This window comes from Triticum dicoccoides, chromosome 2A, assembly GCF_002162155.2.
Source record: "Triticum dicoccoides isolate Atlit2015 ecotype Zavitan chromosome 2A, WEW_v2.0, whole genome shotgun sequence".
NCBI classification, from domain to species: Eukaryota; Viridiplantae; Streptophyta; class Magnoliopsida; order Poales; family Poaceae; genus Triticum; species Triticum dicoccoides.
The window spans coordinates 2,853,977-2,869,787 of record NC_041382.1 but is presented as its reverse complement, the minus strand read 5'-3'; the positions used below and the strand labels follow the sequence as shown (position 1 = coordinate 2,869,787).

Here is a 15,811-nt window from a genome sequence, read left to right as displayed (position 1 = left end):
CAACACCGCATGAGTCGCGCTATAGACGAACCCATTATAGACTTTTTTTTTTCTCTTTAACGATGATCATCGTCTTCGACCCCCTCATATCCAAATCCTGGCTCTGCCCCTGGGAGCACACCACCATAGCGCTGGGCCGACCCATTTCACATTTTGTTTTCCTAGTTAAACCGCAAAAAATGTGCTCACAGCTGAATCAAACTTGGAACCTCGTCGTCAAGTTTAACTCACACTAACCAACCAGTCACTCCACATGTTATGGTAATGTACTTCCTTTTTGTTCTTCTATAACTCTGTCTGTTATGGGAAGCTTCCAGACAGTTTTTTTATTGTTTTTTTCAGGACTGATTTTTGGGTTTTGCTTTCTTAAGATTCTTTTTTCTTTAATATTTTTTTCCTTTTCTTTCCTTTTTTCTTTTTTCCTTTTTTCTTTTTTAAAATGCAAAAACTTTTGTTTGATGATTTTGTTTTCAAATTCAATGAAAACTTTTCAATTTTGACATTTTGTTTTCAAAATCAATGTACCCTTTTCATAGTTGATGAACATTTTTCAGTTTTGGTGAATATTTTTTTCAAATCTATTGAACTCCTTTTCAAAATCGATGAACTTTTTCAAATTCAATGATTTGTTTTCAATTTTGATGAACTTTTTATTCAAATTTGTGAACTTTTTTTCAAATAATTTAAAAACTAAGTGATAGGTAGACGGATTGTGCAATAAATAGTGCGGCCACATTGTTCTTATCTTCTCGGTGCTATTATCAGTCACTGAAGTCGACTAGGTTTACTGGTTTGCCAAACTAGTCCATGAAGGTAATGCCACGAGTTTGAATCATGGAGAGATTCAGTTGTGTTTTGCGCCTTTTTCACGCTTATTAGTCTCTGCATTACACATTCATTGGCTGGCCCAACTGTGCACTGCAGTGAGCGCCATTCGGCTTCTGCGGCACTAGGCGCCTCATAGGAGGTCCCCTGTTGTAGTCATTAAGCATATGTGTAGGCAGATATATAGAGCTTTTCCCCATGATTATAATATACATAGCTTTTATTAATAGGAACGAAGTCAACACACTTTCTTTTCTTCTTCTTTGCCCTCAAATAACATATGAAGGCTCCACTAGCACTACTGTTACCAGAGGAGTCCATTGTCCAATTTGATATTTAAATCTTTGACTAGTTTTTTAAAGAGAGTAATGATAACAAGATTACAATGTATAAGAGAAAGTGTCTAGAAAAACTTGGTTGCTGAGTAAATTTGTTTTTAAAAAAGCTAGTATAGCATACTCAACTTCATACTATTTTTTTCTGGGTGAACTTCATAGTATTTAATTTGGTACACTCAATGGCGCTTGCGTAGATTTGTCCATAGGAACTAACTTGGATGTGATTGAGATGATTACATGCCAAGATTTGTTGTGCATACATGATTGCTTTACGCGTGTCTCATGGCCTTATCACTAGATATTGCTTTATGTCTATCACAGTGACTTTGTCAACCCTTTGAGTTTATGTTGACGACTCCGCTGGCCTATGAATGATCTATCAGAGTTTTGACTTGGATTTCAGCTATCGAGTTGGTTACCATCTGTAGCAGCACTGCTACGACAAATATTATTCAGCTTTCTCGAGAGGAGTGTACATGAAAATTTTAATACTGATCGCCGCGCTCGAAAAAGACAATCTCTGAGAAAATTATTTGGCTTTCTGGAGAGGAGTGCACTAGTGACTAATAAATGCAAATAATTGCAAGTCCCTATGTTTAATTCTTTTTTGCAGGAAATGGACCACTTGAGGGAAGGAAATAAAGCCATATACGGAAATATGAAATGTGGATATCGAACCAAATCAACTGGAGGCATAATAGAGGAAACTGAGGAGAAGCCAGCGTCTAATTTAGACGAGTGTGAGCGCTCGTACCAGCCTTCATAAAGGGCCCAAGGCCGCATTCGCAACGGAGATAGCCATGGAGAGTCGTCAAGGCTATCAGAATCAGCACCACTACCATCTACTATATGTCTGCAACAAGTTAATAAAGTTTTCTCTATTCACCATATATGAGATTCACGATGTACAAGCTATATATATTGAGACAAGTACTACATACGACCATTGCCTGCCGCTGTACATGTTGCATGAAGCTTTGAGGCTCCAGGAGCAAGGCTGCTACCGATCGAGTAAACAAGAATGTGAAAGCCACTAGTAATTAAGTCATACTAGTCGATCTGTTTGCTTTGCTATATGTGCCTTGACCCAATTCCTCTAAAATTTGATACAAGAAGAAAAAAGAAAGAGCATCGATCCAGAAACCAAATAATCACTTTGATGTTGTGCATCTCCTATCAAGAAGAACTCCAGAGGGTGGCGAGGTGAGCTCGAGGTCACAAATGGCGGTCAACCGGTAGGTGTAGTGCCATGACCAGAACCTTTCCCGGACCTTGAAGGTCCCTCTGATGGTGTAGAGGATCTTGTTGCTCCTCATCTGGTTGAGCAGGTCCGCAGCCACCTCCGGCGGCAGCACCACCTGGCTGGACAGCATGTGGACGTTGAGGACGGTGAAGTGGCCCCGCGGCTGCGCGAACGGAGGCAGCGCCTGCACCGACACCAGCCTGCCCCGGAAGAAGAGCTCGACGGTGCCGGACTGGATGACGACGCCCATCTTTTGGTTGGGGTTGGAGATGTTGGCCACCAGCGTCATGTCGCCGTTGAAGTAGGACGACGGCGAGCCGACGTAGACGGTGTTGAGGACGGCGTTGGCGATGTCGAAGGACGGCGTCCTCGGCTTCACCGAGAGATAGACGATGAGGATGACGAGGCCGGCGAGGATGAGGAGGACGCTGAAGGCGAAACCAGCGATGGCGGCGCACCACATCGCCGGGGTGGTCCGGCGCCTCGGCTGCAGAATGATCTTGGACGGCGGCGGCGGATCCGGCGTCGCCGGCTCCTGCTGCTGCTGCTTCATGCTGATGATCTTGGTGACGATGGTCCTTGGAGACTGGAGGTGGTACGGGGTAGGACTAGGAGTACCCATTGATCCCGAGCAGCAGCAGCAACAGCCAATCACCAACGAAACCACAGAGATGAGAGGAGAGGAGAAGAAGCCAAGCAAGTATGGTGTCCAAACGGGAAAGCAAAAGGGAGGCCAAGGGAACGAAGTAATGGAGGTAAAAGGAGGCTAATAAGCTAATGCAAAAGCAAAATAAAGATGGAAGGGATAAAGAGGCAGCTTTTGCAAAGCAGTGAGTGGATGCTGGCCCGGGCTGCCATTGCCTCAACTCCGTTCCCATTCCAATTTCCACCGTTGAAAATTCGGGGGTAAAGGCGACATGGTGTGGGTGCCGGCAATTGATTGGGGCCTGCTTTAGAAAAGCATATTTCGAGCTGTGCGAGATAAAGCTCACGCTCGGTTATTGGCCTCCTTTTTCATGTCTTCTGGAATGTGCTCTTGCTCCCACTAAGTTAAGCAAAACAAAGTAGAAAAAAACCCACTCCATTCTTGTGGCAAGAGGCAACACACTTGAGCAAAACAATGTAGAAAAAACTGACTCACCATCGATACTGATTTCTGCAATCTTGTGCACAGAGCTCAAGCTTAATTTCCGTGGGAACTGGTGAATGTGAGAAACTGAAAATTGTTACTAGTCCGGCCGGGAGTGGGAAGAGAAGCCGCGCAGGTTGCTTAACCCTGAAAAAGCGCAAAGCACGCGGAGAACGACGGTTAATTCATGGCTAAGGAACCATAGACATTCTTGCTGGCCCGCATGTGGCTTTATGCTACTTTCCCTATTCTTGAACGCGTATTGCCGATGAGCATCTGCCACGTGAATTAGTGTCAGATGTTTTTGACAAAAGGTGAATTTTATTACTTCATTCGATCCATATTAATTGTCACTGATATGAATTAGAGGAAGTAGCGTAAAATAGAGCATTAAGAAGGTATGTAATTGCCGACAAGTATAAGAGTCATATAAAACCAAATCTATGCATATGGAGGAAAAATGAAAACCCGAAGCGATCAGATCTACAATCGGCAAACTACAATAATGACCATAACCGCAACAACCATCTCATGAAACCATGCGTATGAATTCACAATGGTCGAAACCGATCGACGGGTTGCCCCACCAAAGCATTGACTTAAACCCCGAGACACTTTTGTTTGAGAGTTTGACATACAAAAGTAGGTGTAGGAACATGTCCTTGAGCAAGCCCACTGCCCTATGGCCCCACCATGACCAGGTGTATAAATACTTCCTATAATGGTGGTAACTAGCATCCACATGCATACTCAGGATTTCACCGATGTGCCATATTGCTCAACAACCATTCCCTTCGAATACTAGCAAAGCCCGACTCTACGAACACATACCATTTACTTCATATCATGCATGCATTGTGCATGGCATGCTTAAACAAATTGAATATCACAACACACACACACACACTCCAAAGGGGGGAATTAAGGCTACATAACACATCTCTTATACATGAGCAAAAGTCAATTACAAACGAACGTCTCGAAGGCCAATCATACATGATAGCGGATAAAAGCATGTACTATGATCGGTTCATGATGGCAGCCACCAAAACATGTGAACCCGCCGCCAAAAATTGCCACCACCACCAACCAGTAATACACTACCGTCGCTCAGAACTCACTTTATTGGTTCCATAGTTGATTAGTCAAAATTAATATCATGACCCACTGATCATGAAAAGCAAGGAACTCCTAGGCATGTCACACAAAGCTAAGCATGGATGTTGCATAGGAAAGTATAACCTGATCACCCACAAGAACAGAAGACAAGATAGCATAACCTTTCAACATTAGTAAAACATGAGATGAAGGCCAGCAAGTGGATGCTTGCCTGGCTGTACAACCTCTTGATACCAATGAAAATTAACCTTGGGAGTTCCTCGTTGTCGAACTCTACCGATAAGAAAGCATACGGCCAGGAAAGACATCAGGGAGCAGAAATCAGTAACATACTAACACAAATGATGGAAATGCATGGAATGCATAATGGAGTATGCTATATGAAAATACTAGAAGTGGTCCCACGCCTTGTCGTGTCTTTTTTCTCATACAATTGCTCAATTGAGCATTTGTTTGCTTCTGGGTTGTAGTTTTTTATGGGCCAGATTACTTGTTGGCTTGGTCGTTCTATTTTTGGTGAGATTTTAGTAGGAGTGGTCTTCGTATTCAGAAGTGCCGTTGTCCGACTTGTAGCCGCGAGCAAAATCTAGGAAAATATTGATCAACTTGAAAACTTATTTGGCGACAAAGATAATTCTAATTGCAGCTTGTTCGCAGGGTAATATAGCGAGCCACACTCCAGTATCAGCACCTTCTTCGGCTGAAATCCCTGCCCCATTGGGCATGTCAATCTTAACCAGCCAGGCGGAAAAAATCAATATTGTAAGTCTTTTGGCTTTTAGACATGTTCAAAAGTCACCTTGCCATGAATCTTCTATATCAGTTAGCAACAAGCTTTAGACATAGTGATTTGAGGCCACTATCATGACCATTACATCAATTAACTTCCCTTAGTTGCTCTCTTGGGCTGGGATTGGCAACGAAAAATGTGTTTCAACTGAAAAAAAAATACTTTGGTACCATTCATGTAAAAACAAATCGCTTTGTACAATTCTGATGCAATTTGGAAGGCCATGATGCATCGTATGGTAAAAATAGGATTCGGTGAAACATATATTGCAACTCACATTCAGTATCTGGCGGAGAAGAATATATAAAGTTTATGTTCCAATATCTAATTTATTAGCTAACACGCACATCTGACAGTGACTGCTAGGATCCCAACTACTAATTCACTTCTCCTGAGCATGAATTCAAGTTACAAGCCTCGATGCATCAGAGAAGTTCTAAGTAGGAAGAAGATGGGAGATGAGGAAGAGAGAGAGGATGCCAGGGAAAAGCCGTGTCGTTGTGGTGATCCTACTGCATTGCTTCCTCGTCGCTTGGTTCCCAGGTACTTCCTCCATCCCAAAATATAAGATCTTTTTTAACACTACGATAGTGTAAAAAATGATTTTATATTTTAGGACGGAGGGAGTACTTTTTTTTGAACTTTGCTTCCCAGCACTTGTAGCCGGCAGCCCGTTAGTGCACAGCTGGGTTCGGCCTACGTACCAAGGGCAAGTCCTGGAGGTCCCTAGCATAACTTTAGTTAATTGGTGGTCGGCGTGGCAATTAGACAGGGGCCAAATTAACAAGGCGATCAAGAATCAAATCCTCCGCGTCAAAAAGAAAAAAAAGAATCAAATCCTCCAAATAGAGAGCAGTTGCTATCTGGTTTGGCCTTGCATCGCACTCACATGCATGCATGGATGGTTTATTTCGTGAGCTGTGCACAAGACAAACCGCGCACACATATCTCCTAGAATCTAGATATCTCATCGCTGATTTTCTGAATCAAATCTGCTAGAAAGCCACCAACCAGCCGAAACATATGCAATCTCCTTATACATCATTAATTGGGCTCTTGCTTTTTTTGGTTGCTGTCATATCCTTACAAATTACTTGTGATCTCTAGTTTTTGCCAGAAAGATTATTTGTAATCCTGTAACACATCAAAAAGCTTCTTAATTTGCTCTCTCTATAACTCCCACCGTTCGCAAATATAAAAAGTTTTGGATATTTTAATATGGACCACGTACCGACTAAAATAATGAACAAATACACTAAAATGCGTCTACATACATCTAAATCAGAAAAATGTTAGAACAAGTTATAATAGTGAACGAAGGGACTATATTAGTGAAGTTAAGTAGATGCAATGTTAAAGAACATGCAAGAGCTCTGTAGGGAAACCTTCTCTCGACACTCTGCCGCCGCTCATCGCCCCGCCGACCTCTTCCTCCTTCCCGGCTACACTAGTGGAGTGAGCGGGGAGGTCATGATCTACTGGTGGGGCCTTTTATAGATCTTTGTCCATTGCTAGTCCCTTCCGGTGGTGGTAAGGCGACGTTCAGTAATGGTTCCTCTGACTTCCTCTCCAGCCTCGGCAGTGCGTGCATTGTCGAAAATAGATTGGTTGGACATGTAGGTCTTCAATATTCGTTGCTTCAGCCCTTCCAGTAGTTGAACGGTGGTGCTCAATAAGGTCTCCTCTGGCTTCAACGGTGGGTACGTCGTTAGATCTAGCGATGAGACCGGGTGGACAGTTTATTGCCTTTTCCTCTGTAGAAGCAAGGGGAGCTGGTTATGTCTTCGAGAGGCCGGTGGTGCTCCAGCAATAATGTCCCCGATTTGGTTATTCCTTCGACTTAAGCGAAAGTGTAGGTGTGATTGATCCAATGTCATCTTCTTCTCCGGGCCATGGATCCTTCGAGCTCAACATCCCCGGTACTTTCGGGTAGAGATCGGTGAATCCTAGCTGCCTATGTGGATGCTACTTGCTTGTTCCGGCGATTACGCAGCGGTAGCAATATCAGCTGGCCATCGACATGTTCATGATGGAGAGGGAGGACGGATGACATCCCGATGAATGGGCTGTAATTTTTTTTGGGGTGGATGTTCTTGTAATGCTGGTGGTTCGATTAATACAAAACATCGGTTCCTTTGAAAAAAAACAATATAATGTTCAGTTACTTTGACCACCTTTGTTTAATTCTTCAGATTTTGCATAAGAAGATCCAATCATATGTTGTCACAATTTTCTGAAGCGCCAAGATAATAAGCAAAATCGCGTTCTCCTTCCCGAGAATAAGGGATGTGCATGGTTGCATGCAACATGTGGATCAACAAGTTGCAGGGTGAGACAAGACCATCTCCATTTTAAATGAGACGTAAGATGCAAATGGTGCTCATCTTTGTGTGTATATATATAACACCGGCTCTCATCTAAACGTACATTCAGTTAGACAAGCAAGCACACACCAGTTGGGCTAATCTTTCTTAGCTACCTAACAGCGAAGAGCTAACCAAGCTCGAGCTCGCCGTGGAATGGAGGCCGAGATGTACGTCCACCACGCCGAGCCCCTCAGGGCGAACACTGCCACGTGCATCCCGAGGCTGCGCGGTGGCGGCGTCCGGCGTCGGCCGCCCCGTGGCGCCGCTCCGGCATCCACGGCGTCGGCGTCCGTGATGGACCGCGTCAGGGACGTCCTGCTGCGGCTGGCGATGCTGTCGGCGGCGTCCACGTCTCCTAAGGCCGGCGCTCGCCTCCAGCAGCACACGATGGCTGCGGCGCCGACGAGGGCGGCGTCCGTGCGCATGAGCCCCTCCTACTCCGAGTCGTACCCGAGCGACGCCGTGGACGACTGCATCGAGTTCCTGAAGCGGTCGGCGGCCGGCAATGGCGCCGTCGTCTCTGCCCCGGCTGGAGCCGCCGCCGCAGAGTCAGTGAGCTCGGCCCCGCCGCCGTCGCCGTTGCACGCGTGATCTGCATGCATGTGACGTGCCACTAGCTGGAATCTTAATTATTCTGCAAGATCCACTCATGAGTTGGTGTGTGTTTGACTGTTCGTACATGTGGATGTTTGTTGGGTGGTGGTTGCATGCATGTGTAGTGTGGTAGATGTTGGCGTACGTGTTGGATGTATATAACCAAAGTTTTGTGCAAGTTTAATTACCCCAACTTGTCAAGTGGAGTTACAATATTGCATGTATCTGTGGAATATGCTTTCTCTGCATGAGCCATGAGCTAGCGTTCGTTTTATCCGTTGGAGTCACGCACGATGCAGACCAGTATAGTATCAATCAGTTGATGGTGCACAGGCACCAACAATTTTGGGATGAGTTTTCCAGCTGATATGCTTCCATAAAAGATAGATATAACCACAAGATGTGTCTTCAAGTCTCTGCTTGATCAGACGATGATGGTTGTGACCTCGCTGGCGAGATTCATGGTGGTTATGGTCAGGGTTCACAAGGCTACGTCACAGGACGGTACTGGACAACTGGTGTTGGGATCATGTTGACACTGGTCGCGAGTAGGGTTTCGGTGATGGCTAGGGAGCCGACGACCACGGCTTAGGGCGTGGTTTCTTTTGTCTCATGGCGAGACTGCGCGCTCTGTAGGGGCTTTGGCCTTGTAAGACTGCTCGCGGCCTTTTCGTCCTCCGTAACTTACGACGTTTTCATGCTTATGATGGTCGGGATGGCTTTTGGTGCTGTAATCTAACTTATGTTTCGGTATGCTGCCTGTTGTGGGCTTTATTAAGTTAAAGCCGGACGCATTTGGCATCTTTGTTTAAAAAAAAAGTAAGGTTTTGGTCAGCAATGTTCGATAATAGAGCGGATGCACGGGAGATTGGAAAGGAGGCATGAGGCTATTTACAAAGTCATGCCGGAGGATTTTTTTGTTTTTTGGAGGGGGCTTTGAAGGCAATTATGATGGAGAAATTTTAGAATGGTCCAAACTGATGGTGGCTAGGGGTCTAATGTCGCGTGCTACATGAGCGTGGAACCGGCCGGGTGGTATTTGGTCGGTAGTGTTTAAACCATCTCCTAGTTAATGTATTTTTTAGCAGCTTCAAAGCATTGTGCACATGATGTCCATCTATGGAAACGAATATGGCATCTCCACTCCTAAAGGGGGAGTTGGTGGCCAGTACCGTGATTTTTTTCGCCTCACCTCCCACCACTGTACCCTTTCTATGTTGGTTTCTTATCCGACGGTTTATTTTCCTCTGCACTATTTCCTTCCAAACTAGCACTTTCCTAACGACGAAAGATCACAGATCTAACTTTCCTAACTTACCAATCGACCGATCCCTCCCATCAATGCAATTTTCTTAAGCAAATAAATAACGGATTTTAAGGAACAAGTAACAAATTTTAAGAAAACAAATAAGGATTATAAGGAAATTAACATGTAAATCATGACACACCATACACCATAGAAACAAATAATATGTAGCATGGCATTTTTCTAGGCCTTTTTTTAATGCCCCCACATGGCAATTTTTTAGTAAAGAGCATGAAATTTTACTAATTAACAACACGGCATTTCTATTATTAAGAGGATAGCAATTTTATAATTAGTAAGATTGAAATTTTATTTTTAGTTGCACATCATTTTTATTTGTCAAGAGGGATGTCAGTTTTATGACTAAGAGCATGGCATTTTCATTTTTAGTAACATGGCATTTTTATTATTAGGAGGCTGGCATTTTTATTATTGAGAGCATGTCATTTTTATTAGTGTTTGCATGACATTTTTTTTATTATCAATAGGATGGCTTTTTTATTAGTAAGAGGATGACATTTTTTATTGCCATGGCAAAAAAAAACAAAGACATGGCATTTTTTATAAAATTTTGCACAATGGATAAAATAAAGCAAAAAATTACATCGGGGCATTTTTGTAAAGTAGCATGCCTTTATCTAAATCAACATGACATTTTTATAAAGTAGCATTTTTTTCATATGCATGGAAATTATACATTTTATGATTTCTCTATTTTTATAAGAAACATATGTGTTTTTGGTTCATGGCATTTAATATAAAAAATTAGTAAACTCAACCTTTGGGCCAATCGGGGTACTCCTTGGCGAAAGATTGAGGGGGCGCGGGGATTCGTTCGTTGGGAGCAGCTCACCCTAGCGATCAAATTCGTTCGATCGATCCCTCCCTCCCGGCGAATGTTCACCAATTATTCGAGTCCATAATTTTTTGGAGCTGGCTTTGAAGGCAAATATGATGGTGGGTAGTGGTCTAATGTTGCTTGTTATATGAGTGTTGAACCGGATAGGGTTCGGTTGGATAGTGTTCAAACCATCTCATAGTCAATATTTTTTTACCAGGTTCAAAGCATTGTGCGGATGTTGTCCATCCACGGAAACAAATATGGCATATATCGTACTACATTTGGAAATGGACATGGTAGAAAAGCAGGGGAATGTCAAACCAGAAACAAAATAAAAATGAACTTAAACCAAAAATATTACTCCCTCCATTCCAAAATAAGTGTCATGGTTTTCATTCAAAGAGTTCCAAAATAAGCGTTGTGGTTTTAGTTCAAATTTGAACTAAAATCGCAATACATATTTTGGAATGGAGGGAGTAGTTCACATAGAGAAAAATTATAATAAAATATGGATTTATTCAGCGAAAATGGGGAACCCATGGATTAATTTATAGCAAAACTTGGAATAAGTTATGGTAAGTTATGGTCTATTTCTAGTCAGACATCTAGGTAATGCAGCGAAACATGGCCCACTCAAATCATCAGTTGTATGACGGAAATTCCTGCATTGCTACGAGACCGGAACCTACTATTCCCCGATGTACGCAGTGGAAACCGAGCTAACACGCACCCCCGTCATCCCCAATGCGTGAACTTGGGCAAGCCCTGTTGCAGGGCGGGGCTTCCCAATTACTATTTTTACGTTTCTTTTTGTTATTTTGTTTTCCCCTATTCTTGGCTTCTTTTAAAAAGCTTTGTAATTCAGAAAATTTCTAATTTTTGTTTAAAAAAAATGATGAAATAACAATGTGCAGGAATTCAAAAAATATTTGCGAATTCAACAATATTCATGATTTCAATAAATGAACATTGTTTGTATATTGTCCAATTTGGTTTCGAACTTTTTATGAATATATTTTGAATATTGATGAAATTTTCGTGTTGAAAAAACTGTAAATTTGATGAACATTATTTTTAATTTCATGAAAGTTTTTTGAACTAAAGAAGATTTTTTTACTTGTATGATAGTTTTTGAAAATGGGTGAACTGTTTTTGAATTCACTGAATTTTTTTGAAAATGAAGAACATTTCATGAAATTAATGAATATTTTTGTATATGATTTTTTTAATATTAGTGAACATTTTTTGAATTTGACTAACAACTAGACTGACATATGTGGACTTACACGGGGAATAGTATTCCGCATGAGACCTCTTGGTGTCATACTGGGGCGTGCCTCTGTCTCCCGAGACCTTGGTTGCGCTCGGGTCAAGCGCCTCCTTAAATGAGAAATCCCAGCGTGTAGGTGGCCACAGGCAAGTGTCTCGTTTTTTCTTCTTCTTGTGTTTGTTCTTTCCATTTTTTTCTTTATTTTTTAATTTCTATTTAAAGTTACAGATGTTTTAAATAATATATATTACAAAAACACTTTACATAAAATGTTTGACAAAATTTTAACCCAGCATTTGAAAAATGTTAAATGCATATGGAAAAAATGTTTCTCATGTATAAGAACAAGGTATACAAAAAATATACAAGGTGTATAATCAAGTTTATCATGTATTTATAAAAAATGTTAATCAAGCAGTTGAAAAATGTTAATCCAGTATTTGAAATATGATAATCCAGCATTTGACAAATGTTAAATGTGGATAAAAAAAGGTCTGTCATATATACGAAAAATATATAGAAAAAAAAGTTTGTGTATAACATAATGTGATAATGTATTTTAAAAACTGTTAAAACATGTATAAAAATGTTCCTGGTGTATACAAAAAAAAGGACATTGTGTGTGAAAAAAGGTTTATTGCAATTTAACAAAATATTCGCCGTGTGTTAAAATATGTTGACCATGTATTCATGAAATGTTAATCTTCTATTTAAAAAATATTAACTGTGTATAAAAGATACATTACATTTATAAAAAAAATGTACAATGGTTACGGAAAAAAATAGACTTAGAAAATTAGTTCCATTATGTGGTGCAACAAGATAAACGTGCATATAAAATATGCTTCTTACGTACAAGGAAAATATAGAATATGTACTGAAAAGAGCTGACATGTGTTGAACAAAAAGAAACCCGATGGAAATCGACAAAAAAACAAAGAAAAACGAAGGAACGCAGTAAAAAGCAAAGAAGACAAACAAAAGAAACCAATAAAAAGAAAGAAATCACATTGCAAATGATTGAAAACATAAAAAGAAAGAAAAGAAAATGAAGAAAACCAAAGAAAGCCAGAAAAAGAAACAAAAATACCAAAGAGAAAAATGAAACAAAAAACAGTGCAAAAAAAAACTGAGGAAGGAACAACAGAAAACCAAAAAGAAAGAAAATTAATTAAAAAAGAAAACCAGAAAAAACCCGTGCAAAAAGAAGAAACAAAAATAATAAAAATAAATAAAAATGGGTAAAAACAATGAAAGCCGGCGGAAACCATAAGGAAACGAAGAAAACTGAAAAGAAAAAGAAAAAAGAGAAAGCAAAATAGAAAGAAAAATGAGCGATATATAGCGAACGATCGAACCAGTACAGCGAACGAGTTACAGGGAGGAGAAGAAATGGGCCATCCCATATACCTACACGATGAGAAAATCCTTATGGCGATGGAGGTTCTATCTCAGTGTAAGCGAGATATAGCTTTTTTGGTCATGCTGGGGCCAGCACTTGCCTACAACGCTGTAGTAAGTGGGTCAGCCCAATAATATCGTGATTTATTCTTTTCAGTTTCCTTTTTTGTTTATGTTTACTTCTCTATTGCTTTTGATTTTACTTTTCCTTTTATTTTTAAGTGTTCGCTAAAATATAAATTTTTAATCATGTGTTTGAAAAATGTTACACGTGTATAAAAATCGTTCTTGAAGTACAAGGAAAATGTACGACGTGTATGATATAATTATCATGTATTTTAAAAAAATGTTACTTATTTAGTTAGAAGATGGTAAACATGTATAAAAAATGTTTCTGGCATGTATGATGTATACGAAAAAGTGTATGCATCAAAACATGTTTCAAAAGATCTTAATCATTTATTTGGAAATAATTCAAAATTGCATAAAAATAAGGTTGATCATATATTTGAAAAAAATATTAAACATGTACAAAAATAAGGTTTCCGATGTATACGAAATTTTTCAATCTATATGATAAAATGTAGATATCAAAACACACACACACACACACACACACACACACACACACACACACACACACACACACACACACACATAAACCCTATAATATTTGAAAAAAGTTAAACGTGTATAAGAAAATTGTTTATTTTGTATACAAAAAATGTGCAATCTCTATGCAAAAATGTAGATATCAAAACATATATCTGAAAAAATGTTAATAATGTACTTGACTTGAGCGAGTATAACAAAAATGTTCCTACAGAATACGGACAATGTACAATCCATATGACGAAAAAGTAGTCCTCAAAACGTATATTTCATAAAAATGCTAAGCATGTATTTAAAAAATGGTAAAAATTTATAAAAAAACTCTAAATGGAAAGATAAAAAACAAAGAAAATGGGAAAGAAATAAATGAAAAAGAAAAAGACCAAAAGAAAAGGAAAACAGAAGAAGCATAGAAACTGATGCAAAATAGTGAAACATAGTGAAAACCATGAAAAAAGCAAATTAAAAATCAAAAAAGAAGAAACAAAAGAAAACGGAAAACCCAAATAAATCTGACAAAGAAACAAATAAAACCAAACATAAAAAAGGGAAAATAAATCAAAAGAAGCGTGAAGCAAGCGCAGCAGCACCAACCGTACAACGTACACAACAACTAGACCGAATGAGGAAACTCACCACAGAGAACACTCTATTGGGCTGGCCCATACACATGGGTGTTGCGGGCGGCAAATCTAAAAAAACCAACTAATTATGGCTTATACGTTGTATACAGGGTCAATACTAGGCGCCGACCCAATGTTTCAGCTGGTCGCCTAACAGCCGTCGGATTGGCACCATCCAAACTATCCAGGCCTTATCTTCTTCACCCATGTGAAAACGTTCCCCCAAACAAAGCTTCCTTCCTACGAGCATGGCGAAAATAGCCAGAAAATCACCTTGGGTCCTCCAGCAGCCCGCTGCCGCCCCGCTCATCCTTGGCCGCCCCCACGCTTGCCGGCCATGGCGCTGCCCGCCCTCGTCGTCCCGGCCGCCCGCGCTTGCCGCTCTTGCCACCCGCACTAACTGGCGGTCTCGAGCTGCCCCATGGTAGCTGCCTTCATGGTGTTGTGTGGTTGTCCGATGCTGAAGCTGGTTCCAGCATAAAACACATGTCGGTTGTAGCTTTTTTTTCATGGATGCTGCTCCGCCTCGCCGACGATTGATTCGTTCCAGCAAACAGAAATGCCCATTGTAGTTTTTTTGCATTGTCTGAAATAGCAAACAGAGACAACAGTTGCAGCACAAAATTGGTCACCGTCGTCACCGGTTCTAGCTCGCTGTTGCAGGTAGCAGCCTTTGCGTCTAAAATGAATGGATGTAGCAAAAGTCGTTGCCGGATGTAGCAAAAACCTACGACGGTTGCAACAAAAAGTCGTCACCAGCATCGCGGGTCATAGCTCAACCGTGATGGATGTGGCAAATATGATGCCACTTGTAGCAAAAAGCGATGCTAGTTGTAGCCAAACCGCGACGCCAACTATGTGTTGTAGCAAAATGTGGTGCCGGTTGTACCAACATGTGATGCCGGTTGTAGCAAAATGTGATCTCGGTTGAAGCATGTAGCAAAAACTGCGACATTAATCTTTTTCTAGGAGCAGTGCCGCCCCGTCCTCGCTGTGCAGCGGTCACCACACTCGCCTTTCGTGGTTGCAACCTCCCCGGATGCCGGTTGCAGCTCCCTCCCACTAAGGTTGACATCCCCTTCTGTTGAGGATGCACTCTAGTTCAAGGAGCATGCAACCATGGCCATGGATGCAACAGACAGTCTCGCGAGTTCCAGCAATGAGTGCGCCAGTTGCATCATTTGTGAACTTGTGGAAAGAAAAGGCTTCCTGGCCATGCCCATGGGGGAGGGCTGGACGAGGAGGAGGCCAGGGCGACGACATCAGGCAGGGGTGTGCTTGTTCGAGTAGCGGCATCGCCATGGGTGGGCCCGGCCATGGTCTGGTGCGGAGGTAGCGACCATGGCCTGTCATC

The 15,811-nt window shown here is 41.4% G+C and overlaps 2 protein-coding genes across 2 annotated transcripts; one reads left to right on the top strand and one right to left on the bottom strand.

Moving 5' to 3' along the window:
* Window positions 1–2,024: 2,024 nt before the first annotated feature.
* Window positions 2,025–3,214, bottom strand: LOC119352650 (NDR1/HIN1-like protein 26). The gene has a single exon (XM_037619229.1). The coding sequence runs from the start codon at window positions 3,026–3,028 to the stop codon at window positions 2,315–2,317; it is 714 nt and encodes a 237-aa protein (XP_037475126.1). The 5' UTR covers window positions 3,029–3,214; the 3' UTR covers window positions 2,025–2,314.
* A 4,675-nt stretch (window positions 3,215–7,889) lies between these two features.
* On the top strand, window positions 7,890–8,630 carry LOC119358543. Its single transcript, XM_037625034.1, has one exon. It carries the CDS (start codon window positions 7,964–7,966, stop codon window positions 8,399–8,401), a length of 438 nt encoding a protein of 145 aa, XP_037480931.1. The 5' UTR covers window positions 7,890–7,963; the 3' UTR covers window positions 8,402–8,630.
* Window positions 8,631–15,811: the final 7,181 nt, after the last annotated feature.

Coding starts and splice junctions, on each gene's coding strand:
- LOC119352650 (XM_037619229.1), bottom strand. CDS start 3,028: ATGGGTACTCCTAGTCCTACCCCGTACCACCTCCAGTCTCCAAGGACC.
- LOC119358543 (XM_037625034.1), top strand. CDS start 7,964: ATGGAGGCCGAGATGTACGTCCACCACGCCGAGCCCCTCAGGGCGAAC.